The sequence below is a fragment of the Penicillium psychrosexuale genome, assembly GCF_028828465.1.
Source record: "Penicillium psychrosexuale strain IBT 29551 chromosome Unknown utg000004l, whole genome shotgun sequence".
Taxonomy (NCBI): Eukaryota; Fungi; Ascomycota; class Eurotiomycetes; order Eurotiales; family Aspergillaceae; genus Penicillium; species Penicillium psychrosexuale.
The window spans coordinates 6,789,830-6,816,622 of record NW_026643189.1 but is presented as its reverse complement, the minus strand read 5'-3'; the positions used below and the strand labels follow the sequence as shown (position 1 = coordinate 6,816,622).

At 47.6% G+C, this 26,793-nt stretch overlaps 10 protein-coding genes across 10 annotated transcripts; 5 read left to right on the top strand and 5 right to left on the bottom strand.

The window, feature by feature from the left end:
* Positions 1-61: 61 nt before the first annotated feature.
* Positions 62-3,463, top strand: nic96 (linker nucleoporin NIC96; the record flags this gene model as incomplete). The annotated part of the gene is made up of 5 exons (XM_057189344.1): positions 62-504; positions 578-1,244; positions 1,301-2,282; positions 2,345-3,078; positions 3,137-3,463. 5 exons carry the CDS (start codon positions 62-64, stop codon positions 3,461-3,463), a joined length of 3,153 nt encoding a protein of 1,050 aa, XP_057041047.1.
* Positions 3,464-3,869: 406 nt separating this feature from the next.
* N7518_008416 (RibD family protein) lies at positions 3,870-5,699 on the top strand (the record flags this gene model as incomplete). Its single annotated transcript, XM_057189343.1, has 1 exon — positions 3,870-5,699. One exon carries the CDS (start codon positions 3,870-3,872, stop codon positions 5,697-5,699), a length of 1,830 nt encoding a protein of 609 aa, XP_057041046.1.
* Positions 5,700-6,006: 307 nt separating this feature from the next.
* On the top strand, positions 6,007-7,752 carry N7518_008415 (RCC1 domain-containing protein; the record flags this gene model as incomplete). Its single annotated transcript, XM_057189342.1, has 2 exons — positions 6,007-6,873; positions 6,928-7,752. 2 exons carry the CDS (start codon positions 6,007-6,009, stop codon positions 7,750-7,752), a joined length of 1,692 nt encoding a protein of 563 aa, XP_057041045.1.
* Positions 7,753-8,091: 339 nt separating this feature from the next.
* Positions 8,092-9,065, bottom strand: N7518_008414 (Chromosome segregation in meiosis protein 3; the record flags this gene model as incomplete). Its single annotated transcript, XM_057189341.1, has 3 exons — positions 8,092-8,586; positions 8,654-8,732; positions 8,836-9,065. 3 exons carry the CDS (start codon positions 9,063-9,065, stop codon positions 8,092-8,094), a joined length of 804 nt encoding a protein of 267 aa, XP_057041044.1.
* A 355-nt stretch (positions 9,066-9,420) lies between these two features.
* On the top strand, positions 9,421-10,246 carry N7518_008413 (putative NADH-ubiquinone oxidoreductase 21 kDa subunit; the record flags this gene model as incomplete). Its single annotated transcript, XM_057189340.1, has 5 exons — positions 9,421-9,480; positions 9,566-9,582; positions 9,636-9,841; positions 9,911-10,113; positions 10,172-10,246. The coding sequence occupies 5 exons, from the start codon at positions 9,421-9,423 to the stop codon at positions 10,244-10,246; spliced, it is 561 nt and encodes a 186-aa protein (XP_057041043.1).
* Positions 10,247-10,531: 285 nt separating this feature from the next.
* N7518_008412 (nucleoside deaminase) lies at positions 10,532-11,309 on the bottom strand (the record flags this gene model as incomplete). The annotated part of the gene is made up of 5 exons (XM_057189339.1): positions 10,532-10,614; positions 10,670-10,767; positions 10,824-11,032; positions 11,081-11,185; positions 11,238-11,309. The coding sequence occupies 5 exons, from the start codon at positions 11,307-11,309 to the stop codon at positions 10,532-10,534; spliced, it is 567 nt and encodes a 188-aa protein (XP_057041042.1).
* Positions 11,310-11,908: 599 nt separating this feature from the next.
* atrA (protein kinase MEC1) lies at positions 11,909-20,731 on the top strand (the record flags this gene model as incomplete). Its single annotated transcript, XM_057189338.1, has 25 exons — positions 11,909-12,488; positions 12,544-13,208; positions 13,264-13,562; positions 13,620-14,018; positions 14,074-14,226; positions 14,284-14,380; positions 14,462-14,941; positions 14,993-15,238; positions 15,290-16,519; positions 16,583-17,123; positions 17,183-17,651; positions 17,704-18,010; positions 18,057-18,154; positions 18,206-18,298; positions 18,352-18,513; positions 18,581-18,680; positions 18,730-18,924; positions 18,973-19,264; positions 19,314-19,511; positions 19,563-19,687; positions 19,744-19,832; positions 19,884-20,006; positions 20,106-20,278; positions 20,333-20,451; positions 20,515-20,731. The coding sequence occupies 25 exons, from the start codon at positions 11,909-11,911 to the stop codon at positions 20,704-20,706; spliced, it is 7,425 nt and encodes a 2,474-aa protein (XP_057041041.1). The 3' UTR covers positions 20,707-20,731.
* Positions 20,732-20,908: 177 nt separating this feature from the next.
* On the bottom strand, positions 20,909-21,328 carry N7518_008410 (ATPase AAA-type core; the record flags this gene model as incomplete). Its single annotated transcript, XM_057189337.1, has 1 exon — positions 20,909-21,328. The coding sequence occupies one exon, from the start codon at positions 21,326-21,328 to the stop codon at positions 20,909-20,911; it is 420 nt and encodes a 139-aa protein (XP_057041040.1).
* Positions 21,329-22,368: 1,040 nt separating this feature from the next.
* N7518_008409 (putative AAA family ATPase) lies at positions 22,369-24,691 on the bottom strand (the record flags this gene model as incomplete). The annotated part of the gene is made up of 2 exons (XM_057189336.1): positions 22,369-23,091; positions 23,159-24,691. The coding sequence occupies 2 exons, from the start codon at positions 24,689-24,691 to the stop codon at positions 22,369-22,371; spliced, it is 2,256 nt and encodes a 751-aa protein (XP_057041039.1).
* A 665-nt stretch (positions 24,692-25,356) lies between these two features.
* Positions 25,357-26,104, bottom strand: srgA (Rab family GTPase srgA; the record flags this gene model as incomplete). Its single annotated transcript, XM_057189335.1, has 3 exons — positions 25,357-25,679; positions 25,735-26,002; positions 26,075-26,104. The coding sequence occupies 3 exons, from the start codon at positions 26,102-26,104 to the stop codon at positions 25,357-25,359; spliced, it is 621 nt and encodes a 206-aa protein (XP_057041038.1).
* Between the last annotated feature and the right edge of the window lie 689 nt (positions 26,105-26,793).

The following is a 26,793-nucleotide window of genomic DNA, read 5'->3' as shown; positions in this document are numbered from 1 at the left end:
GTTTTTCTGCAATCTTAGTTTAGATCTTGTTTCTCAAAGCTTTCTCACCTACCAACCCTCCATGGCTTTCAACACTGGCTCTCTCTTCGGGGGGGGTCTTGGAGCCTCGACAACCCCACAGTCAAACAGCCTGTTTGGCGCAAACAATCAGACGGCAGGTCCTTTCGCAAAATTTTCTGCTCCAGGTGCGCAAGGCGCGCAAACGTCGTCTCTGTTCGGATCTCAGGCCCAGCAACAGCCCGCTCAAGCCCCGACCTTGGGCCAGACACAACAAGCTAGCAACTTGCAGACCCAGGGAAAACCTGCGAGTCAGTCAACCCAACCTGCATTTTTCAACAGCCTATTAGAACGTGGAAAAAAGCGACCATTGTCATCGGTCTTTCAAAACAACAACTTCGAAGACGTGCCTAGTCTCCAGTTAGGCCTGGATGACATTCGAAGGAAGGCGCGAGAGCTAGGCTCAACAGGACAAAAGGATACCCCAAACGGCAAGAACAGCAAAGCGTGAGTTCCATCTTCACCATCTTGTCGCATGTTTTCTTATTGACCTTGACTAACCTTGCGGCACCATCAATAGTCATTATCTTCTCGCAGCTTCTGGCGTATCCCCGGGACAAGCATTGCGCGACCTCAAGTCCCTGGACCCCCAGGCATCTCTAGCAGCTCCAGCGAGGGAAATGGACCACTTTGACCCAGACAACCAAAGATTTTTGCGGAATATCCAGCAACGTGGTCGACAAGTCATGATCGCAGAGGGTCTCACCAGAGCTCAGCGGGACTTCGATGCTTTTCTAGAGGAGAAGGTGGACATGGACTGGGAAGACCAACGTCAAAAAATATTCCATCATTTCGGGCTATCCCAGAAGGATGCTGCCGGCGCTGGAGGACTTAAATCTACCACCAAGGGTGCCTTTGGACGGTCAACACGGCAGTCTAAGCAAACCGGAGCTGCTTCAGCCAACGGACCTCCAACCGCATCCCGCAGAAGCGTATTCGGACGTTCCGGTCTTGAGAAGTCGGTGATTGGCACACCTGGGGTCGGCTTGGCAAGCCGTCAAATATTTGAAGATCCAGCTGAGCGGAAGGAGGGAACTGCGGCTCACTCGCCTGATCTCAGGTTCCAACGTGAGAAGATGGGCCACTACGCTGAGAAGGTTCAACAGTTGAACCTCGCCAGGCTTCAGGGAAAATGCTATCCCATACTCGACGAGTTCTCATATGTTGAAGTGCAAGCTGGTGGTGATGTAAGTTTCAAAATTTCGCGCAACCTGTATCTTTGTCCCAGCTAATAATTTTCTAGGTACCTCGGCAACTCTTCAACGCATATCAAGCCTTGATAAGAATTGTTCACGAGAAGCCAAACATCATGAATCCATCGGAGCCCGGAGCAGTGAAGGAGCGACAGTATGCCGAAGATTATCTGGAAGAATCGTCCAAATCTCTCAAAGCAGTAGAACTCAAGAAGCAGATTCTTGAAGGTTCCAGGGGTTTCCTTGAGAGCACATTCTTCGACGAAGTGGAGACCGCCATTGCGAAAAACCCACGGGAAGCACAATTGGGAGGAATTCCAACCGTGATCAACAAGATTCGCGCCTACATCCGTCTTCAAGCCGCGAGGAAGGATCTGGCACCTGACGGCACCGAGCTCCAAATGGTGAACCAAGACTACTGCTGGATTCTCATCTTCTACCTTCTTCGATGTGGTTTTGTCACTGAGGCTGCTGAATACGTGAGTCGGGACAGCGGGTTCCGGTCTTTAGATCACAAATTTGTGACCTACATGACAACCTACGCGCAGAGCCGGAGACTGCCCAGGGACTTGCAGCAAAAGATCAATGGCGAGTTCCAGCAACGATCGCGGAACGCACCTGAAAATACAGTCGATCCTTACCGAATGGCGTGCTACAAGATAATTGGCCGCTGTGATCTATCCCGTCGTCGCTTGGATGGTGTTAAGCAGACTGTCGAGGACTGGATGTGGCTACAATTCAGCCTTGCAAGAGAGGATGACCGCGCCGAAGAGGTTGCAGGTGATGTCTTCGGCCTGGAGGATATTCAAACCGACATCCAGGAAATTGGCCAAAGAGTCTTCATCAAGGGCAATGAGGGACCCGGTGGCTATGGAACTTACTTCCTGCTGCAGATATTGGGAGGAATGTTTGAGCAGGCTGTGCATTATCTCGGCACCTATGCCCCAGTCACTGCTGTTCACTTTGCCATCGCCCTGTCCTATTATGGTCTTTTGCGCGTTTCCGACTTTTACACCTCTGGTGAAGAAATTCGTAAGCCTATCTTCTGTCATGATATTATGATCTTGCTGACCTAAAATTTTCTCTCTTTGCAGTCTCCTTTACAGTCAAGCAATACCCCCAGATCAATTTCGGATATCTCTTGACCCAATACACCCGAGAATTCCGCACTGGATTTGTCGAAGCTGCCATCGATTACTTTACACTGATCTGCCTCAACGCAGATCTTCCAGGCGCTCTGGGCAAGTCCCAAGCATCAGTCTGCCATGAGGCCTTGCGAGAGTTCATTCTAGAAACCAGGGACTTTGCCAAATTGCTTGGCGATATTCGGGCGGACGGTACTCGCCTCAAGGGAGCCATTGAGCAACGTCTCGATTTGATCAAGTTGGTCGACCAGCAAGAATTCTTGAAGACTATTACGGTTCAAGCTGCTGCCGTGGCGGATGATAAGGGATTGATCGCGGATGCCGTGCTTCTGTACCACTTGGCAGAGAACTACGATCGTGTCATTGACATCATCAACCGTGCATTGTCAGATGCAATCGCGGTTGAACTAGGGGGTGCCATGCCGAAACTGCAGCCCCTGCGCCCAAGGGTCGACCAGAATCAAGATAGCCAGCCAGAGGCAGTGGAAGCCGGGAGCAGCCTCAGTTTGACTACCGTGGATGATCCGGGCGTGCTTGCCAAGAACATGATCAGTCTTTACGATTCAGACATAATGTATTACGGGCAAATCCGACAGGTCAACCGTGATGCTTGTGGGTTGCTGTTGCGTATGATCGAAGCAAAGACTCAGGTTGAAGCCGGCAGATGGGCGCCAGCTCTTGATGTAGGTGTCTCCAACCTATGGTTCTATTTTATGATTGAATTACTAATGAACGTTACAGGCTATCAACGCTTTGAATATTCTCCCCTTGCAAGCTCAGGGCTCCGTGTCGTACATTCGAAGCACGGCCCAAGCTTTTTCGTCTTTGCCACCCATCATTTCACGCAACATCGGACCTGTCATCATGTGGAGCATCACATGTATTGGCTATGAACGCCAAAAACGCACCTTTGGAGTTTACGACAGTGAAGTGCGCCAGGGATTGGCGGATACTTTGCTTGTCATGGCCAAGGATCTCATGGTCTTCTCGGGAATGGTCAAGTACAAATTGCCACCACGGGTCTATGAGACTCTGGCTCGTGCTGGGGCAGATATCGGGGCATATTAGATGTGATTTGAGATACTGAGATACTGGAATACTTATTTTGTGCTTATTTGTCTCCGACAATACAATCAAGCGAAGATGCAATGATCAATTATTTCTAATGGATTTCTATTTGACTTCTAAGACCGAATCAATCTGTGGACTATGTTTCCCTGTTACATGTAGGTGGTGGCTATTGATATACTACATGTATACTCCGTACTCGACCTCAGAACGTGGGTAACATCTCCGGGCCTTCATGTTTCCGCCCCACTAAGTTCTTCCCGAGGCTCGTTCTCCGACACTTTGCTCTATATCGTGTATATATATATGTGTGTGTCTATTTAGGGCTACTCCGCAGTGAAATGGCCATTCGTCGCCATAGCTAGGAATAAGGAGCTATAGCTATATTCTGCCACGCTTCCCCAGGATGGACCATGCCTCCAACGTGTCCGTCTCGAGCGTAGAGGCTTCTGGCAGCGAGGCGGGATCCCCGCACAACGGAGTCTCTTTGCAAGCGAAAGACGTTTTGGGAACAGATCAAGAGATCGGACGGGCCTGCGATACACGAGACGCAACGGACGAAGACCTGCCCGAAACCACAACCCCCATCAATTTATCCGGTGCCCTTGATAAACAAGCATTACACGGTGACGGGAACGAGTCAACACAGCGCAATGCGACAATAGGAGATGCTCACAGCAGCAGCGTATCAACGAGTCAAGGCGCGAAGGCTACCCCCAGCCTTTTCAACAATCCACCAAACCTAGCACGCATACGCAAGGTCCTGTTCGAGTGCAAGGACCCGATAGAAATCAGTCTCGAAGAATTTGAAACATATTGGCCTTTTATAGACAATGTATGGGTCAAACAAAGATCAAATGCGAGCAAAGAGGGCCATTGCACCACCGACTATTACATGTGCCGTTTACGGCGTCCAACACACCGCACATCTGAAACTCGCCCCTTACCAGAAGGCAAGCGCCCTCGCAAAAAGCGAGTCCGAGAGGGAGGCATCTGTAACTTTCAAATCAAGGTTGTCCGGTTTGAAGGCGCATACTCGACCGTCACCATCGCGAGAACGCCGGGAAGTTGCAGCATCCACTCACATGACCTCGACTACATCGACCGAGTGAAGCGGAACTCGGGATTAATGGAGTACGCGCGCAAAGAATCTGTGAAGGGATATCTCCCTTCTTCCATTTACACCAAATTTCAGGAAGAACCAGATAAGCTTGGTGAGGCTGGCGGGCGATTCTTCACTGTGACAGACGTCCGCAATATCTCCGCCAAGTGGCGTATACAAAACCCAGAGGTGAATCTGGTCGCACACGAGGGCTACGAATACCAAAAGGGCCATGGTATTGTTAAAACTCAAAGCACCGATGGTGTCAACGAGGTGTCACCCCAAACAAAACCAACCTCGATCTCGTCAGCTTTGCCCCCGGACACACTATCCTTCCCTCAGTTTTCGCTAGACTTCTTACATCCTTATCTTCCTAATCACTCGGAACGCCGGGAGCTCCCCCATGTCACATTGTCGTACGCATCGTCGATGGACTCCAAGATCTCTCTTCAACCAGGAATGCAGACGGTATTATCGGGACCGGAGGCCAAATTGATGACCCATTATCTTCGCTCCCGACACGATGCCATTCTTGTTGGAGTAGGGACTGTTCTTGCAGATAATCCAGGTCTGAACTGCCGTCTGGAAGGGGCCGGTGGATTTGGAGGCCTGGGGAGAATGTGGCAACCACGGCCCGTGATCATTGATCCTATGGGCCGATGGCCTGTTCATCCTGAATGCCGGATGTTACGTACTGCCGTTGAAGGAAAAGGCAAAGCTCCATGGGTTGTGTTGTCCCCAGGAGCTCAAATCAACCCTCAGACACTAGTGATGCTCAAAGGCTACGGTGGAGATTTTCTCCGCATTGTAGAATACAATCAACACTGGCGATTACGCTGGGAAGCCGTCTTTCGTGCCTTGGCATCGGAGGGCATTAAAAGCGTCATGATTGAAGGCGGTGGTACGGTTCTGAGTGAATTGTTGAATCCAGAGTATACAAGCTTCATTGACTCGATTATTGTCACGGTTGCTCCCACCTACCTGGGCCGTGGTGGAGTGAATGTCAGCCCTGACTCGAAACAAGATCAAGAGGGTGCACCCAATGCTGCGTTGAATCCTCGAGAAGTTAAATGGATGCCATTGGGACAAAATGTGATTATGTGTGGAAAGATTCGTGAAGAAACCAGCCGTTGATGCATTGATGGGCTATTGTAATTCTATAATGCTCTTCAATTCATAGATAGATCAATAAAGAAAACATATTCACGCGTAACAACGCGTTAATTCTCAATAAAAATCAACGAATGTCAATGAATCAGCCCATTGAGGTGGCTGGGGAGAGAATGTGCTATTGTTTTGGCTGTTTTGGCTTGGCGTCCTTTTTTCTCTTTTTTCCCCTTCACATACCTTTTCCCTTTTATTCTTTCAGTCTCAAACATTCCTCCCCACCCCCTGTTCTTTCTCATTCTTTGCTATTTCTAATAGCTCAGTCTAAGGCAAAATGCCTCCTAAGAAGAACACGTCCAAGCCCGTCGAGGCTTCAACCGAGACGGTAAAGAGAAGTACTCGACTACGCACCAGCGCCAGGCAGATCACTATGACAAAGGCCGAAAACCCTGTGAAAGAGTCTACAAAGGCAGCTGCAAAGTCCACCACTAAGTCCATTGAAAAACCTACCGCAAAGCCCACTGCAAAGGCTACTGCAAAGTCCACTACAAAGTCCACTACGAAGCCGACTGCAACATCTACCAAGTCAACTGCGAAGCCAAGCAAAATGGCAACATCTACCAAATCGACCTCTGCTACGAAGAAGCGCAAAGCTGATGAAGATGAGGAGAAACCTCGCGAAATCAAAAGATCTCGTGTCGCGCAACCCCGTCAGCCAAAGCCGAAAGTCAAAGTTATCATCAACGAGGCCCCGAAAACTAAACTGAATGTATTCGTCTGTGGTGAGGGTAGCTCTGGTGAGCTGGGGTTGGGCACAGCTAAGAATGTTATTGATGTGAAGCGCCCGCGTTTGAATAAGCTTCTGTCTGCCGAAGAAGTCGGAGTTGTACAGGTTGCTGTCGGTGGCATGCACTGTCTAGCTCTAACGCATGACAACAAGATATTCTCCTGGGGCGTGAACGATCAGGGTGCGCTCGGAAGAGAAACCGAATGGGACGGTGGATACAAGGACATTGAAAACGACAGCGATTCCGATTCCGATGATGAAGACAGTGGATTAAACCCCCGGGAGTCTATTCCCACTGCTATTCCCGTCACCGCTTTCCCCGAAGGCACTGTTTTCGTTGAAGTCGCCGCCGCCGATAGCGCAAGCTTTGCCCTGACCGATGATGGTCTAGTCTATAGCTGGGGCACCTTCCGAGTAAGACGAACTGACTGTTTTGAATTACATTGCTTTTACTAACAACGATTCTAGAGCAACGATGGAATCCTCGGATTTGACGCGTCTTCTCACGTTCAAACGACCCCAACTTTGATCTCGTCTTTGAAGAAGATCAAACACCTGACTTGCGGAGCTAATCACGTTCTTGCCCTGAACGACCAAGGTCGCGTCTACTCGTGGGGCTCAGGACAACAGAATCAGCTCGGTCGCAGGATCGTGGAGCGCAACAGGCTGAATGGTCTTCAGCCCCGAGAGTTCGGTCTCCCTAAGAACATCGTCCACATCGGGAGTGGCTCGTACCACTCGTTTGCTGTTCACACCACTGGCAAGGTCTATGCCTGGGGATTGAATAGCTTTGGTGCAACCGCCCTCCGCGAGGGCGCTGGCGACGATGAAGCTGCTATCGTGCATCCCACTCTTGTCGAATCACTTTCTGACAAAAATATTTCACAAATCTGCGGCGGCGCTCATCACTCGATTGCCATTGCTGGAGATGGTGAATGTTTGGTTTGGGGCCGTCTTGACGGTTTCCAAAGCGGCCTGAAGATCGATACACTTTCCGATGACGCCGTTATCAAGGATGAGCGCGATCGCCCCCGTATCCTGATCGCGCCTACCCCTGTTCCGGGCATCAAGGCCAAGGTTGTGGCAGCTGCCTCGGATCATTCTCTCGCTATCGATTCCGATGGCCGTGCATGGTCATGGGGTTTCTCTGCTACCTATCAAACGGGACAAGGTACACAGGATGACATCGAGGTGGCTACTGTTATCGATAACACTGCTACTCGTGGAAAGAAATTGAACTGGGCGGGTGCCGGTGGTCAGTTCTCTGTGTTCACGGAGCCTGCCAGCGTATGAGGTCAATATATTCAATTGGCCCATCCTTTACTGTAACATCTAATGTCTCTTTTTCTCCCTTCGTCTTGTCCCGTTTCCGGGGCAGTACATGAAGAGTTGCTTTGCAGTCTCCAGTTATTCTACTCAGTTAGCATGTTATTTGAAATTAATTCTTTTTCCTCAAATGTGATCCAATGTGGTATTCCTAGTAATTTTAGTTTCAGACCCATTCGGCCAATCCCTAGCTGAGCCCTACATAGCCGAAATGAATCGATTAAACAGGAACCAGCGGGTTTATCCCGGGGTTAAACATATACCATTGCTGTCATTAAAAACTCATCGTACAGATGCCTTCCACAACTACATCCCAAGCTCCTTCATCGCTTCATATTCGGCATCATAGTCGTTATCGTCATCTGGTGCTCGTGAAGATGAGATACGCCTGTCGGGTGGAAAATCTGACATTGGCTCATCTTGTTCTCTGAGAAGATCCTCCAAGTCATCGTCCTCGGGCTCGGGGTAGCTGACAGTAGGCGCCGCGCTCTCGTTTGGATCTAGAATAAATAGGTCTTGGTCGGCAATCTCTTCCTGGCCCATAATAATCGCGGTTGGGTTGTGATTGGAATCTGCAGGGTCCGTGGGGACGTGGCGATTTTCGAGCTCTTCTCGCGTGGGTCCAGAACTATCGAACAGTCTCGGCTTCTCCTCGTCTATCCATTCTCGTCGCATGGTTTGAATGCGTTTAGAGTGTCCCAGTTTCTCAATCATTGTCAGTCCGTCTGCGAATTTTGCGCGTGGAAATAGGTCATCGAGCCATAACTGGTAAAAGTTGAGCAGGCGTGCGGCGTCTTTGAACTATAGCGAACTCAAGTCAGTTACACTAGCCATGCACTAGGTATCTTGGATAGACAAGAGAACGAACCTCGTATCCTTTGCCCTTGAATTTCAGCTTCTGTCTAGCAGTATGTCGCAGTTTGGGTATGCCCGGTTGTGAGAGTAAACTAGCCTATTCGTCAGCATTGTTGCAGCTCCAAATGCTCTCCCGAAACAAAACAAAAAAATAACAGATTTCAGTCAAGAAAGAAGGTAGCAAGTGAGACTCACCGGCCCTCATCTAATTTAGCCACAGGTTGTCGTTTCTTTGCGACTTTGACTTCTTCATCAAGACCCAAACCAAGTGCAGAATCTCCTATCCCAGAGGCCTTGGTGCTGTTGGTATTGGGAGCATTATTATCCGGAATAATCTCATCCAAGCCAATGTCATAATCAAACAGATCGTTCAAATCATCTGCTGTTGGTGAGCTTCCTCTCTCTGAAACATTCGCGTTCGCCATATTTCTAATCGCGTGCAGGTACCGTTGTGGGTACAATTTTATCAAGGGATCGATTTGACTAGACCAGATAACTGAAGGTGAACGAAAAAGAAAAAGAAAAACCTGGCAGTTGGATTGGAGCAGTTGAACTTTGTGTACGGCGTACTCCGTATGGGATGCTATCTTGAAATTCCATGTCAATCAATCAGATGCGACCTTGACGCGTGACGCGAGTAGCCTGTTATATGCGCTCTGATTGGCTGTCGGACCTCTTGTCCGCCTTTCTTGCGCTAGTCCCAAAAAGGTTAGCTTCGCCCTCCTCTCCAACTCCCAGAACTTCAACCTCGAATGCTTGCACATCCACACTTCAAGCAACATGGCGACCGATACCAAAACAGCCATTGTGCCCTCTAAGCGGGCCAATACTGACTACCCGGTATGATTGATCTAAGATGAACCGGGGCTACTACTGTTTCCGTTCCCGATTGCTTGCGTATGTCTTTGGCTAACATATCCCACAGTTGATCGATTCCGACCCGTACGCTTTACCCCGGATTCTAGGATTTTATCACAAGCTTATATCTTTTTCAGGCATTTGAAACGAGTGTTCGGATATGCCCGGCCTTCCGACTGGGCCGTGGCTGGCGGAATGGCCTCGGCTGCTCCCATCTCGCTCTGGATCATGGAGAGAGCAAGTCCGTCGCATGTAGGCCGTGGTGGCTTCGCTCCTGTTATGCGACTCGCGACAGCTGTTGGTCTGCTTGGCGGTCTTCATGTGCTCTATCAGCGATCCTGCCGTAAGTCATATCCCTCCACTTGAACTCTGACCCGCTTTTTTGGATGACATCTCACTCACACCTTCACAGAGCGCTTCTACGGCTTCACTGAGAATGCTAGGGAGGTTGAGATGGATACTCGTGAGATGGTCGATAAGGTCAAGAAGGGCGAGCCTCTGTACGGTAAATCCCAAATGTCGCCTCATCTACAAGGCATGGCAGCCCGCAACTCGCGGTACTCAGAACTCTTCATCCATGTTGTCCCATGGTTTAACTTTGTCAACCACGATCAGGTAAGTCCTCCATTTGAGTCGATTTGGGAGGGATGATGTTGATTGTTTTTTGTATCAGCATGGCGTGGACACTGCCAAATACTACCAGCAAGCCGAGCAGGAATTGGAGGCAGAGCGCACTGGCTCTTCATGAATATACACCATCAGCTAGAAAGAAAAAAAGAATGATGGGCAGCCTTTCCGTTCAGTGTTGCAGATTTGTACACATATCCCATTTTGTGTGTGTTTTTGGGGGCGCAATTGATATTCACAATACAGATTCCCGTTCTGATCAATATTGACGCTTTTCAAACTTATATGGAGATGTCCTTTGGTAGTAATGATTCCCCGCTTGTATCGGGAGCAGATTCAAACTAGCCCTGGAGGTATTGCGTAGTAAAATGATGTTTGGAGACCGCCTGAATCTCATCCTTGCCGCCTACCAGGTTTGGGGCGCTTCTTCATTGCCATTTTCGAATCTAGTATTCAGCTCTCGATTCTTTTTCGGTCTGGGGTTAGGAGCTGTTATGTAATCAGCAGGTAATCAAGGTTGGGGTTTGTGCGTGCTAATTCCTACCTTTTTCGTTCTCCTGTATATAAAAACGACGGAGCAACATGATTGCTTCTGTCTTGAACAGCCCACCGTAGACAGGGTATGGTGGGTCAATTGAGGAGCTGTATCCGATTAGCCCTGCACAATCGGTCGACGGCGTTTCTTGGGATGTACTGACTCGGAATGTAATGAAAGAACACCTCCAGTACCTCCAAATCGATCATTGGCGCACCCAAAGTACACACTGCGGATGCGGTACTGCTTCAGGGCAGAAGCACACATCACACAGGGTTCGACCGTAACGTAAAGATCAGTATATTGCAATGCCGACCTAGGGTAGCTTTGGAGCATCTCTCCAATTGCTATAAACTCGGCATGTCTCGTTCCCTTGGGCAGGGTCAGCGGTATTTAATGGGATCTTTAGAAGCCACCCACATTCATAGATCTGTTTGTGTCGTTCATGCCAACCCCCACAATTTGATCGTTGTACACTAGAACACAACCAACGGGTGTCTCGCCTGACTGGAGAGCCTTCTCGCCCTGGTATCTCAATGAGCATTTTTCGATTTCCCGGCATCAAGAAGTTTCCTACCATCAACAAGGCTTGTTTCATGAAATATCCATGTCTCGAATCATCCATTACGGAGTCACCCTTGAACTCCATAGCCAATTCGAAATGTATATTTTCTGTATATGTTGCACTTATCTGAGTTGACTTCAGTGACTGGCGAGGTATCTCAAAGTTAGGAAGTGATGTTAGAAGAGGGTAAGGAGTAGGTGGTGGTGGTACCCGAAATTTCAAGGTGAGGTTGACCAACTCTCTGAGCCACAAGGCCCAACATGATATGTGAAATTCACATACTTGCGAATTCTCTTGACTCTCTTAAGACTTCCTGTATCATAATGTCTCGATTTCGAATTTTTTCGAATTTAATTCTTTTATACTTTCTACAATATATACGATGTGTCCCTGGCTATGTAGAGGACCCGACCATACACCATCCCAGACCTTTTACTCGACTTGATAGATATGAGGCTAATGTATAGAATTTACAAACCGGTATTCAATGATCATAACTAAGCTCTGATATTACAGAATCGTGTAGTGGATACTTGGTGCCTCAGGTGTCAATCGACATATCAACTCTCTCCGCGTATCTGCGCACTTCAAACACCCACACGAACACAACCCGGCCTCGGAATTTGTGTAAACACGAGAAATTGAACTTTTTAAACCTGGTCCTATGAACATGTGTCTCCCATATGGCAATCGAGGGAGATAATGAGCAGGCTACCGCGCCTGGGAACGCTTGGAGAGCTGAACCTGCCTCGTCGATCCTTGCTTCGCGTTTCGTACCGCATCTTGCAACCCAGGGAAATGAATCACACTTAACCCGGGAAACATTCGCACAGCTTCGCGAGGAAATCCTTAGTGAAATACAAAGTCAACTACGCGTTGACGAAGGTGTCACTGATGTCAACAAACTCATATGCATTGTCTTAAAGGCCGGCTTAGAGATTAGCCCAAACGGGAGCACATCAGAGCAAGATCTGGAAGGGCAAGTCCTCGATTGCTTAGATATTATTCAGGCCAGCATCGAGAAAGCCCCCCAAGCTCTGTGGGAATTCTCCGACCCTATCATCCTGGGTGAGGACACACATGCTCCTTTATTCGCTTGGCTAATCCTACGACTGATCCGACTCGCCACCACCTGGACCTCCGAGATTGTCCGAGAAAAGATTCAACTTATTTGCGCGCGCCTAGCTAATTCCAAGTTCAAGCGAGTCCGTCCATTGCCTGCAAGCTACGCCGTTGCTGCATTTCTGCGTGCTTGCACATCAGGTCCGTTTCTAGCCCCCGATGATGTAAAAATTTGGGCCAAATTGACATTCCCTAGATATTTTGTGCTCTCTGGAAACATTTCAACGTAGCAATTCCTGGGGTACACGCCTTGGAGGGTTGTCGATACCCGCCGCAAATGGATCGCTTATTGAGGACACTCAAAATCTAGGCCTCCCCCCTGGATTATTCAAGAGCAATACAGCCCTTGGAGGCTTTCCGCAGACAATCTCTCTAGCCTCTCGGTTGCTTGATTCGTTCAATCCGAAGGGCGAAACGCAATCCCGTGCAAAACATCATGATTTCATCCTCCGGCAAAACTTCTCGTGGGTATTGAATGGTTTCCATCGCCTTAGACAGGTTATTATCGAGTGGTTGCAAATGAAAGGAGCCCAACTCACCTCGGAAGATGCAATTGTGCCTTTGCAATATCTGACTCATTTGCACCGCTGCTGTGTACCAGAATCGACTTTGGCTGGACTGCTCTCAAACATGAGCCTGACTTATACTTGGTCCCAATACCTGTGTGGCTTTCTGAGCCTTGGGAACATAGGAAAGTTGTCTTCTGTTCAGGTCATTCTAAGTCGCTTCCTGTGCGATTTGACAGAAACCGCAAAATCTTCTCAGCCTCTGATACAACAATTGAGGGAGACCCTGCTTCCAGTGTTAACTAATGTCAAAGACGACAATTCCAGCATCCAGTCCCTTGAGTCGTGTCTCTGGGTAAGCTTTATCTCATATCTAGCACAGGTGGGTCACCGAGCTAATACCAGATCAGAATTCTCTCCAGGCCTTGCATGCCCAGCTTCTAGATACAGTACCACCGTTGACTGTGTGCTCACCTAAAGGGTCACCAGGGGAAATTTATGAGGAATCGGATACGGCATTCCAGAGAGCCGGGGTTTCACACCGAGCGGAGCCGAATGAATATGCCCGGGCATCGAAGCGGCTGTGTCTCCCAGGACTAGAGACAGGATCTACTAATCATGGCCTGTTTTTTTTTCTTATGGGAAATATATCAGCGATTCTTCAATCTGACTGTGGCAAAACGATGGCAGATCTACGCACCTCCATCCAGTGAGTGGACAACAGGTACCCCTCAAGGTGTGAAATGCTGATTTATTTGTGTAAAAGGGCATCTTACGAGGAACTGTCCGAATCTAAAAAAACCGAGCTATTGGACATCCTAGGAAAAATCTGCTGTGCAACGGCAGGGCAGCTTTTGAGGAAGTCCTCGCATGTCATTAAAAGAGACACGCTTCTTTGTCAAACATGCGATATGGATCAATATCAGAATGATCATGCGGGAAATGAGGAGCATTCTGGATTTGAGGAGATATGGTCACTATTCAATTTCATCCTACCCAGGCTTACACGCACGCCTGGTCCTCGGATATCTGCAATGATTGCACTCAGGAGAATTCTGATGCACGCTCCAAATTCCAATCAAATGCATATCTCAAACTCTGACTTCGGAGAATTCTGTCTGCACTCGCTCCGCAGCTCAATCAGAGAATTGCGTGTTGCAACTGGGTGCGTTCCATAGTCCTTGAAGGCACACTAGCACTGGATACTGACTATTATATAGACATTCCGTGGTAGCTTTTGTGCGCTCAAATTTACCAACTGATATTCGTCGGGCCAATTTCGTTGTTGTGCTTGAGTGTCTCAAAAATCTTTCCGGAAAAGATGATATGCCATTACAGGAAGCTTGTATCATAACACTCTGTGGGCTGGCAATGTGCGTTTCTATTTCCCAAAATTATCATCATGTCATCTCACAATTTGTTGTATCTAGTGGCTCGGAAGATGAAGAGAAGAACATCATTCTCCTTCGGCTCTTGGAGTACCTTGGTCATCCAAACCCCTACATTTGCGCCGTGGCTTACAACGAGGTGAGTACCCCTGAGAGTATACTTCTGATTACTTTGCTCTTCATTTCAACAGACATGGTGAAAGCTCACCTCTGATTTTAGTTATCTAAACTTGCCCAACAATTATTCTTGACACCTGCTGGCCTCTTTCGGCCTTACTGGAGGACCCTTTCGGTGACTGTGGTCAAGCACCTCCAATCTCGCCCGTATATGGCTGAACAGCTATGTGATTTGCTTGGCATGAAGGTTGATGGTTTCCTACGGTTGACAGAAGTCCATATCTTGCCCTACCTAGTTCTGACACGAAAACGAGATATAATTTGCAGAATTGGGGCTAGTCGCAATGAAGGCGAGTCTGCTTTTGATGTTTGCTCTGAGAAGAATAACCTGGCTGCAATTCTTGCTTTCCTCCTATCTCAGAAATCAGACAACCCGGAGGGTATGATCATGTCTCTTCTAGCAGACATAGACCCCGCATTTAAGGGTCGGTCTTTGGCGGAGTTGGTGAGGATTGAGCCAATTCTCATTGCTTGTGACTTGCTGAAGAGCCTTGGCGATGCGGGCGAGCAAAAGAAAGAGAGGGTATGTTCTTTTTTCCCCCACCCCTTCTGGACCGCTAATGAGAGTCTTCAGTTCAACCAAGCTCTGAATCGATTAGCTACGTTTGTTCCGCGAAAGATTGCACATGGAAGCTCATCAAAGAAAGCGGATCTAAGCCACTTCATTGAGGAGCACGTTCTCGGTATTATCACACAATTCGCGAATGCCATTAATGACTTCCAAGTGAGACAAACGTTGGCAGAGAAGAGAAGAAACATCAAAGCCATTGAAGAGATGATCAATATCGCCCAGGGTCATGTTAGCAGTGCATTGCCTCAAGTATGTATTCAGCCTTGCGAATCAATCAATTTTAGTTACTAAACATCTCAGGTCTGTGCGTGTCTTCGATCCGCGCTGGAGATCGAGGAACTGTGTGATTATGCATTCTCCGCGTGGAAGACGTTGATAAGTTCTCTTAGCGAAGAGGACCTTGAGCCAATAATTGATCAAACGCTAGCGATTGTGATCAGATATTGGGATAACCTGACCGAAGAGAGCAGGAACTGCGCATGTCAACTCATCGATCATATTCTGACGAATCATTCGAGTCTTGTACGAGATACATTCAACACCATGCCCTCCCTTGCATCCATTCCTGAGATGGCTGTCTTTGATGCCAAAATTAATGACATGAGAGCCCAAATGGACGTTCGAAGCCAGTTTCTGGCGTTAATTCGTCGCTGCCAGAGCGAAAATGCCACCGTTGTTGAACAAGCTCTAATGGAGTTGGCCCCTTTTCTGTCAGCAAATGAAGAATTTCTCCATGACTCTGTTCTGAGTGAACAACCAGACCCTGTGATTGCTCAGTTAACTAGGTCATTGTTGGACTGTTGTGTCAAGTTCAGTACCACATCAGACAGCATTACTTTATTGTCAGCTCGGTGTCTAGGGCTTGTGGGCTGCCTCGATCCAAACCGAGTCGAAACCATCAAAGAGAAGAAGGATATACTTGTCTTGTCCAACTTTGACAGAATGGAAGAAACGGTCGCATTTATTCTTTTCTTCCTCCAGCATGTTTTGGTTGATGCATTTTTGTCTGCTTCCAATACTAGGGCCCAGGGTTTTCTGGCATGGGCCATGCAAGGCCTGCTCAAATTTTGCAAACTGAATGCGGTAATGACCCAACGCTCTCGCGATTTGCAAGGCGATGAGAAATACCAACGCTGGATGGAGCTTCCGGAAAGTATTCGCAACACTCTTACGCCATTTCTCACATCTACCTATACGGTCACTGTTGTGACCAATCATACTGAGGTTAGCTATCCGCTCTTTTCCCCTAAATTGACTCACAGTGAGTGGCTTCGAACGCTGGTGCAAGATCTTCTACAAACTGGGAATGGAGACAACGCAAAAATGGTCTTTTCAATATCGAGTCGTGTTGTGAAGGGTCAAGATATTTCCATCTCTTCGTTCCTTTTACCATTTACAGTCCTGAACCGTATCGTGGGAGGGACTGAACAAGAACAACAAAATCTTCAAGACGAATTGATGAGTGTTCTTTCACATCCCATTCCGGAGACAAACAACAATGCTCGCGAGACAATTTTAAGCAGTAGCCAGGTGAGAATCCTCGTGGAATTTCACTAATTTTCCCAGTACTGACGATTTCCCTTTCTTCGATAGAGCGTGTTTGAAGTGCTAGACTATCTGTCTCGATGGTTACAAGGGAAGAAAAAGCATTTAAATGGCCTCAATCACAATTCCAACCATACGAGTCGTTCCCATAAAGGTCGAAACCGTGACGCGCTCATTGACAAATACTCATCGCAGATCAAGTCTGTCGAAAATCTCTTGTCCTCAATACCGCCCGAGATCATCTCTAAGCGAGCTGTTGAATGTAAATCATTCTCCAAGGCACTTTTCCATTGGGAACAGTACATTCGAAAATCCAAGGTTCACGGAGAATCACAAGAGAGATCCAGCCTCGAGCCTCTATACCAAAGATTACAAGACATCTATAGCCAGATTGATGAACCCGATGGAATTGAAGGTATTTCAAGCCACTTGTCCGCACTAGACATCGACCAGCAGATCCTTGAGCACCGGAAAGCTGGGAGATGGGCCACGGCGCAGAGTTGGTACGAGCTACAACTCGAGAAGGAACCTGACAACGTCGATGCGCAATGGAATCTTGTGACCTGTCTCAAAGAATCTGGCCAACAAGGTAAGATCAAACATGAGATAGTTTTTACATGCTCTGTCTTCTTGCTCACCATTATCTAGATGCTGTTCTCACTCGTTTCGAGGTTCTCAAAGAAAATGAGTCGGCGGCTTCACGGTTCCTGCCCTTCGCGGTTGAAGCTTCGTGGATAATGAGCAGATGGGACAAGCTAGAGGGATATCTTGACCTTCGTGCCAAACAAGGCACTGAAGAGTTCAATGTTGGGATAGGCTTGGCTCTTGATGCTCTTCGTCAAAAAAAAGACGAGTCATTTACTGATAAAATCAACGAGCTCAGGCTCAACGTTGCCCGGTCACTAACCACAAATTCGGTTGCCTCACTACAAGCATGCCATAATGACATGCTTCGGTTACATGCTTTGTCAGAGGTCGAATCCATTGCCAAAGCACAATCAGGTCAATCACGCTCGGGCTTGCTGGGTGCCCTAGACCGACGGTTGGATGTTTTGGGTGGCTACCTTTCCGATAAACAATACCTATTGGGATTAAGACGAGCCACAATGGAGCTAGCGTGAGTTCATAGTCTACAAAACACGAAATAGATAGCTAAAATTACAATACAGGGGCGAGTTTGCGGATTCTGATATATCCGCTGCGTGGCTCATCAGTGCTCGTCTTTCAAGGAAAGGCAACTTCAACAGTCAAGCGTATCACTCGATGCTCAATGCAGCACGGATGAAAGACAGATCTGCTTCCATAGAGCACGCGCGACTCCTTTGGAAGGATGGACACCATCGAAAAGCCATTCAGACTCTAGAGGGTGCGATTTCAGCCAACGAAGTTACGCCGAGTATATCTTCTTCAGTCGAAATTGAAGCCATGTCGTTTCTCTCTGGTCGTGGGCAGAATCAAAATGAGTCTACTGCTCTCGTAAGTTGCATACAGTTCACATGGACTAGAATACTAACGCGTCTAGGCTCATCTGATGCTAGCCAAATGGACAGACAGGGCTGGCCAGACCCACTCTCAGGCCATTGTTCAGAGATATCGAGAGGCCATCAAGCTGTATCCGAAGTAAGTTGGATTACTGCCGCTTTAAAATGGTCTTTTCTGATGGATAAACAGGTGGGAAAGGGCACACTATTACCTAGGGAAGCATTACAACAAAATTTTAGAGTCCGAGAAAGCTAAGCCTATGGGAAAGGAAGCTCAGATATAGTCAGTTGATCAGACCTGCTATTCCCTACCTGAGACTAACCAATATTACACAGCTTGAGTGGAGAAGCCACAAAGCTTGTCATTGACAATTACCTTCGCTCGCTGACATATGGGACCAAATATGTCTTCCAGACTTTACCAAAACTTCTGACCCTCTGGCTTGAACATGCCTCGATTGTTGAACAGCCCATTGACCCGAAGAGAGGCGATAACGAGTAAGAAAGAGTTTCGTGGTGTGGCCATTGGTAAATGTTTGCTAATGACCGATTCATCACACACTAGGGAATTTCAGAGGCATACACAAGCGCAACGCAAGAAGAGCCTCGGTGAGATGCATGCGCAACTGAAGAAGTTCATCGACAAACGCTTGCAAGCGGCTCTGGTGGGTTTACGAAATGTGATTTTCCCGAATAGCTAGCTAACAGTTGTAGCTGTTCACAATCCTACCACAAGTGGTTGCCAGAATCTGTCACCCTAACATCACAGTCTATGATCTGTTAACACGGATTGTGGCAAAGGCTGTTCATAATTTCCCACAGCAAGGTCTCTGGACAGTCCTTGCCGTTATCAAGTCCTCCAATAAAGAACGAACTAAAAGGGGTTATAATTGCCTACAGAAGATCATAGTACGTGTCGTCCGTCTGAAACAGAGTATGAGAGACTAACTTGTTCAGGACTACGGTAGCAAGTCAAAGGGGGAATCATCAACGGCGTCAGAAATCCATCGCATGATCACTGAAGGTACAAAGTTCTCAGAGGAACTACTCCAACTCTGCCTTGCTCCTGTGGAGGAAAAGTCATCTCGAGTTCAACTCGGCCGTAATCTAGGGTTTAATCATAAAGTTGCGCCATGCCGATTAGTGGTCCCTTTCCAGGCAATGTTGATCCCAAGTCTCCCTGCTAGTCAGAACACTGAATACATCAAAGGCTTCAGGGCCTTTCCTCGGGATCCAACAACCATTGAGGGTACGTTATTAGCTACCTATTCTCGCGGAGACAAACTAACCGAAATTAGCTGTTTTGGATGAAGCACAGATTTTGAGCTCGCTTCAAAAGCCACGCAAGATCAGCCTACGAGGATCTGATGGGAAGATCTATAACGCACTTTGCAAACCAAAAGATGATCTACGCAAGGATCAACGTCTCATGGAATTCAACAACATGATCAACCGGTTCCTAAAAAGAGACGTTGAATCAAGCAAGCGGCGCATGTGTAAGTGATTTGATGAACTTTGGGCAATTCCAAAGGCTGACCCGCCAATAGACATCAAGACATACGCTGTGACACCTCTGAATGAGGAATGTGGTCTTATTGAATGGGTTGATAACCTCCGCACAATGAGAGATATCATCATCAAGTTGCTACGAGAAAGAGGCATTCAACCGAACGTATGTACACCACATCTAACACAATACTCGGACTGTGGTATTAATGTATGCAATAGTTCCACGAGATCAGGGATGATTTGAACGAAATCTGCGCTGATCGAACCTTCGCAAAGTTGCCCTTATTCACTACTAACATCCTGGCCAAGTAAATCTTCCGTGTCAATCACCCGTGAGTCCAGTGTACTGACAGTTGCAGGCTCCCGCCGGTTCTTCATGAATGGTTCATCGAAATGTTTCCTGAGACAGAGTCATGGTTCACAGCGAGACTAAGGTATACACGGTCTTCTGCCGTGATGTCAATGGTGGGATATGTTCTCGGGTATGTTCTCTCGCCATTTAATGTTTTGAGGGCCCTCCATCTGCTTTCGCCTAATCCTTAGAGTTCCATCGCGCTAACCAGTTTTCTTTTCTACACAAGTCTGGGCGATCGACATGGCGAGAACCTTTCATTCGAAGAAGGAACAGGCGGCCTCCTACATGTTGATTTTAACTGTCTCTTTGACAAGGGTCATACGTTCGAAAAGCCCGAGGTGGTACCATTCCGATTGACTCATAACATGGTTGATGCCTTTGGCGCTTACGGGTACAATGGTTAGTTTGAAGATATCCTCGAGTTTTACTCCTACGCTAATCTCCAAGGTATAGGTCCCTTCAGAAGGACTTGTGAGATTACACTTAGCCTGCTGCGACAAAACGAGGATGCCTTGATGACTGTACTCGAGACGTTTTTGCATGATCCAACAACTGATTTCATTGGGAAGAGAGTGAGTACATTTCAACACCGGTTCCCAGCAAGTAGCCTCCTAACAAGTCTCTCTTTATCCTAGCGGCGCACCCATGTAAATGTCCCGGACACACCGGCTGGCGTTTTGGAAGATGTTCGAAACAAACTCCGCGGCTTCATGTCTAAGCAGCCCATTGCACTTTCGGTGGATGGTCAGGTGGATGAATTGATCATACAAGCAACGGATAAGAAGAAACTGGCGTCAATGTACATCGGATGGTGTTCGTTTTTCTGATGATTTCTCTTATTGCAGGTGATACATTCTATCCAAGTCATGCATACAAAATTGTAGTCCTACCATCCTCCCCTGTTTCTTTGCTTCTACCATATATTACTTAACTAGTGGTATATCCTATTATACATACTGACTACCTAGAGGAATCCTGTAATCCTTACATTTCAAAGTGGCAGTGGAATTTGTTGACTATTGCGTAGAACTAGCTACTCTGGATATCTTGCGATAGAATTCGGTTGCCGGCACCAAAGATCAAACGTAATCCCCCGCTAGAGCTGAACCGATACACAACAAGGAACGGTACCGCAAAACTCTCGCTGTTAATTTCGATTGTGCCCTCGGTTCCGGTTTGGACTGCGACTTCGACTGCTGTAACCATAGCTGCTGTAGCTTGGGCTCCGGCGCCGGTGATGTCGCGATTCTGTACCAGGACTACCTCTGCGCAGCGCCGGTGAGCGAGATCGAGAGGAGTATGACCGAGAACGAACAGGAGATCGTGATCTTGATGCAGTCTTGGGCCTATAAATGTCATGGCGTTCTGTAGGTCGACCGCCTCCGTGCCGTCTGGGAGGAGATGATGGGCCTGCATATGGGACTCGGCCGTATCTGGGGCGGCCGCCATTCACTCGATTCGACGCAGGGGGTGGCGAGCGTGAGAATTTACGGCGAGGAAGAACGATTGAGACATTTAGGATGGCCCCGTCAAGCTGAGCCTCGTGCATGTGGGCAATGGCTGCCTCCGCATCAGCGGGGTCGTAATAAATGATATACGCAGTTCCCCTATTTGTCATGACTGTAAGAGTGTTAGGAGACATACAAATCTGGAATCGCGAGTCAACAAGCGAGTCTTACAAGCTTTGTTGATTGGAAGATCGAGGTACTCTATCTCTCCAAAACCCCCGAAGATCTCTCGAATGTGGTTTTCTGTGACATTCTTTGTCAATTTTTCTACCACGATCTGTTAAGGAAAAGGGGAATCAGCTTTCAATTTCATAGATATGGTATCCGCCACTGGGTGGGACAGCTATATCACAGCAGGAATAGATTGGCACTTACCTTAGAACTTCTCGGAGGGCTAGCGTTGGGTGTAATTGAGCGGCTTTCGCTCCGGCTATTGTGACGGCGACCAGCTCGGCTGGGACTGCGAGATCGGGTTCTGCCACGAGACGGGGATCGGGATCGGGTTCTTGAACGATAGCGATCGTGACGTCCTTGTGATGGACTTCGTGTGAGGCTTCGGGATGGGCTCTCACTTCGAGGTTTAGAACGATGTAAAGAACGGGACCGTGCTTGGTCCTGTTCTGGTGAACGGAGAGGTGATTGTCCACGAGCTGGTCTCGAGGACATGTTGAAGATTTAGCGCACGGCGCGCTAAATGGATCACAGGGCTTCAAGTGGTACAAATTGGATATGTAGAGGAAGTAGCTAGGTAATGGGGAATTGGAATATGAAAGTCGAAAGAGATAAAAAGGAAGAACTTAGGATATTATGCCAAGAGAGAGAAAAGAGAAGAGGAGGTTTGAGGGAAGGGATGTTATGCATTTTGGCACTAACTTGATTCGGTAATCACCTAGGGACACTTTATACGAACTTCAACTCTCTTTAAATGGCTTCAAGGACTTATAGCTCGTATTATACAGTAAAGTCTACATATATAGGTATTTACTTATAGCCCTCTCTCCATCTCTCATACTCTTGGATGACAGTATCCGTGATTTGCCGCCGCACTTGTCCCAGTGCATATTGGAAATGTTTCCACTGCACGTCTTGCTCCTGCTGAGTTTCCTCCTCCTCATCGAGTGCTGCATCTCCTGCAGTTTCACAGATGCTCACAATCTCGGCACCAGAATAGCCCTCGGTCAGAGATGCCAGATTATCCAAGTCGACATCTGGGTTCACCACAGACTTCTTGGTCCAGATGCGCAGGATTTCCCTACGCGCCTCAAAGTCGGGAGGGCCAATATAAAGAATATTGTCCAATCTCCCTGGTCGCATCAATGCAGGGTCTAAGACATCGGGCTTGTTTGTTGCAGCAATGACCAACACGTTTCGGAGCTCCTCAATACCGTCCATTTCGTTTAGCAAAGTCGTAAGAACATTGACACCTCCCGAAGTACTGCTGCGTCGAGCAGCAATGGCATCAATCTCATCAAAGAATATGATACTTGGTCGTGCTGCTCGGGCCTTTCTGAAGATCTCTCTCAATGATCGCTCAGACTCTCCAACGTACATGCTGAGAATCTCTGCGCCCTTGACTGCCAGGAAATTCAATCCCGCCTCTGTGGCTAGGGCTTTGACTGTCAGTGTCTTGGAACAACCTGGAGGCCCATAAAGTAGAACACCCTTTTTACTATTCACGTTAAGTCTGCGCATCCGTTGAGGATACTAAGGGTTGAAAGGCGAAATTAGTCTTGAAGGCAAGGGTTTTCTGGTATTCGAATATAAATCTCACCTTCAGGGGTCGCTCAACGGCTTGCTGGAGGCGCTTTTTAATATCATGCTGTCCACCAATGTCCGACCATCTCACCTTTGGAGTTTCCAAGAATACTTCCCGCATGGCCGTGGGACGGATTTCCTGCAGGGAAAGCAAGATATCTGTTTCTTGTATCTCCAATGAGATGGCCAATTCATCATCGCTGGAACCTCCATGGAGCGAGCTATACGGGTCGATCGGGCTGGTCGATATGACTGTGGAACTTTGGTCCAACAGTTGTCGTTGTCGGGCTTTGCGACAGACCAATTGCAGGAGGGCAAAAAGGTCAGCTCCAACGTATCCGTGTGTCTTTTCTGCTAGTATTTCTACTAGCTCGTCGGTCAAACCGGCAGATACTGGCCCTCGAATGGCATGTAGTATTTCAGCTCGGTCCTGAGCGGTAGGGACTTGTATCTCAATTTCTGTTCCAAGTCGATGAGGCGTTCTGAGGGCGTCATCGACTTGATTGGGATTTCTTGTTGCGGCCACCACGAGAATCGATTTATTTCGGATAGCATCTAGATTCTCGCAAAGGACAGACGCAAGGGACTGAGATTCAACCGAGGTTCGCTTAGGGGCAATAAATTCCAACTGGTCGATAATGAGGACACTGGGGTTAGAGCGAGCCGCCTCCTGAAAGATATTGCGCAGCTTAACCTCGCCCTCATTGACACTTCTCCCCAAAGTTGACATGCCAATTTTGAATGTTTGCTTCCAGCCGGCCTTTTCGATCTGTTCCAGAAGACTTGTTTTTCCAGTCCCCTTTGGTCCATAGAGTAAAATCCCTCTGCTGTTCTCGTAGAATGATGGCATCGCTGGCTTCCGCAGATCAATGTTAAAATCAGACAAGCATTCATTGATGTCGTCAATTTGGCGAGAGAGGCCTCCAAGACCAGTGGATTGCACGGCTATGTCTGAGGACTTTTCTTCTTTTCTTTCTATGACTGGGCCAAGGGAAACCTTCGAAGCCTCTGTGAATTGAAAAAGTGTATGACGAGAGTGAGGGTTCTGTGAATGAATGTTAACCACTCGAAAACTCCTAGGTTGGCCCTTGAGCTCCAGCTCAAAAGCCAAGCCCGTCGTCAAACACCCGCATCGGAGAAGCTTTTCATCCAAGGCCCATTCCCAGTGGGATCTGTCACTTTCTGAAATTGAGCCATGTTTGGCAATTTTCTCGGGATCTGAACAGTCCGCCAATGTCACTAGGTCGATATTTTCTAGCGAGCCTTCAGCCCTGGTGATAGAAACTTTTTCTCCGATCTTGATGTCATAGCAGTCTTGCAGTGTCCTTGATATTTGCATGACGGTGCTCTGGATGTTCTCTGACGCATACCATGCTATGGCAGTCTGCGGCGGCCCATCGGCTTGCCTCAGCGTGCAGATGCTCTCTGTTTGAAGCCTTAGCGCAGCTAACGAAGAGGAAGATAGATAGACACGGAATGCATCTTTGAAGTCCTTGCGTGCCTGCTGCTTTGACAATGGACGAGCAGTGAAACTGCGGGCGTCAGACATGATATGAGAAAGGACCTTGACGTGTTTGTAATGAAAGTTGATTGGTATTTTCTCTCTCTCTGTTTCTCTTCTATGTCGGATATGTTAAAATCCTGAGAACATGGGCGGATTTTACTGTATAAGACTCCCAGCACAGAAAGTCTTCCGGGTTTTTTGGTGGGGGAGGGGCAACTTCGGGGGAGGGGAACAATGGGATTGAACGAGATTGTCCCAATTGTGTGATAAAGACCTCAATCTTGGGTCTATTCATGAACTTCGAGATGAAAAAACTATAAAGAAGATTATCCAAGGGAGAAAAGAGAAAGAGGGAAAAAAAAGAAATAATGGAAAGATTCAAGAAAAGTGGGTCGTCCGGTTCAAGCTACATTATACCTGCAATGTACCTACAATGTACTATAGGATCGGATAGAAAAGTATACAAACTACGTCAAGGTATCACAGGATATGGACAAGTTTGTATGATACTCGAATGTCCATAGGCGCCAACTCTTCGGGCATAAAACTTGGACATTCAGATCTTGGCACATGATAATGTAGCGAGTAAAACAAAAACGAGATATCGACGGAAAAGAAGAAGCGCGGGGGGAAATAAGAAACATGTGGTAGCTTAAAACACGGCGACGGGGGAGATCATGGGCAAAAGACAAAGGGTAGTGATACAACAACTAACAACACTTGCCCCCAGAGTTGCCATTCGGACCGGAGCCTTGCTGGTCTATATTGACGCCCTGGGAACCAGATTGTTCGGTCTTGGAAGTGTCCATCCCTTTCTTGATATCCGATGCAAGGCTGTAGAACGCCTTCTCAATGTTGATGTTGTTCTTGGCCGAAACCTCCAGGAAGGGAATGCCGAGTTCATCGGCGAGCTGCTGGCCTTGTTCAATAGAAACCGCCCTTTTTTCTTCCCAGTCGCACTTATTTCCGATGAGAATCTTGTGTACACCTTCACTGGCATGTTGCTCGACGTTTGAAAACCAGGTCCGAATGTCTAAAGAAAGAAAAAAGGTCAGACATAATTGGGAGAGAGAGCGGGCGGGTCTTACTTTGGAATGATCGTTCATCTGTCACGTCGTAGACCAACAGAATACCCATGGCACCTCGGTAGTAGGCCGTCGTGATGGTGCGAAAGCGCTCCTGGCCTGCAGTGTCCCAGATCTGCAACTTCACTCTCTTGCCGTCCAACTCGATCGTACGAATTTTGAAGTCAATCCCGATTGTAGTGATGAATGATGGAGTAAAAGAGTCTTCGCTGAATCGCAGTAGACAACATGATTTACCCACGCCTGAGTCCCCGATCAACAACAGTTTAATCTATGACAAAGTTAACACTGTTGGGGCTTTATAGGGAAATTTGTCGAATTTTGGACAGCCATGAATACTAACCAGGAAATCATAATTCCGTGTGCCAGCCATTATCGATTATGGCAATACTTGAGTGGAAATTAAGCGCCAAAGCTAGTAGTAGCACCGTGGAGGATGGATAGGAGACCGAGGTGGTCCGGAGATTTGTCAAGTCGGGTGACAAGGGGTATTGGTTTTGATCAAGTGGTTTAGGATGTAAAGTGGGAGTAGTTGTTGCAGGATGAATCCGATCAAGTGGTTTAGGCTGATGGTTTTCACTTCGCGAGTACTTATCAGGAGCTTCGTAAAATGCTGGAACCGATCTGCCCAATCTGATAAAGGACAGGAATATGAAAGGATTGTAGACTTCAAGCAGTGATCCACAATCAAGCATACGGGAGCTAAAGATTTTTGAGTGTTTTATGGGAAAGAAGGTAGAACGATGCATCACCTACGGAGTGGAGGTGATGACGGTACGGTAAGGAGGATCTCGGTATGTTATGTAAGCAGCATCATGCCCGGTGGTAGTTAACTAACTTCCGAGGCTGACAGTGGACATATTGGCACATATTGGCATACACTGGTATATAATTTGGAAAATGTATATACATAGGTCCTGCTTATTGGTATATAACACATATATCAATCCAAGTCTCGAATATAATGCAATGGTATGTTTTTGTACATTTCTGGGCTCCCAACTCTTAAGACAGCAATTGTATAGAAAACATGAATTATTTGCATAACTACATATCTGATAC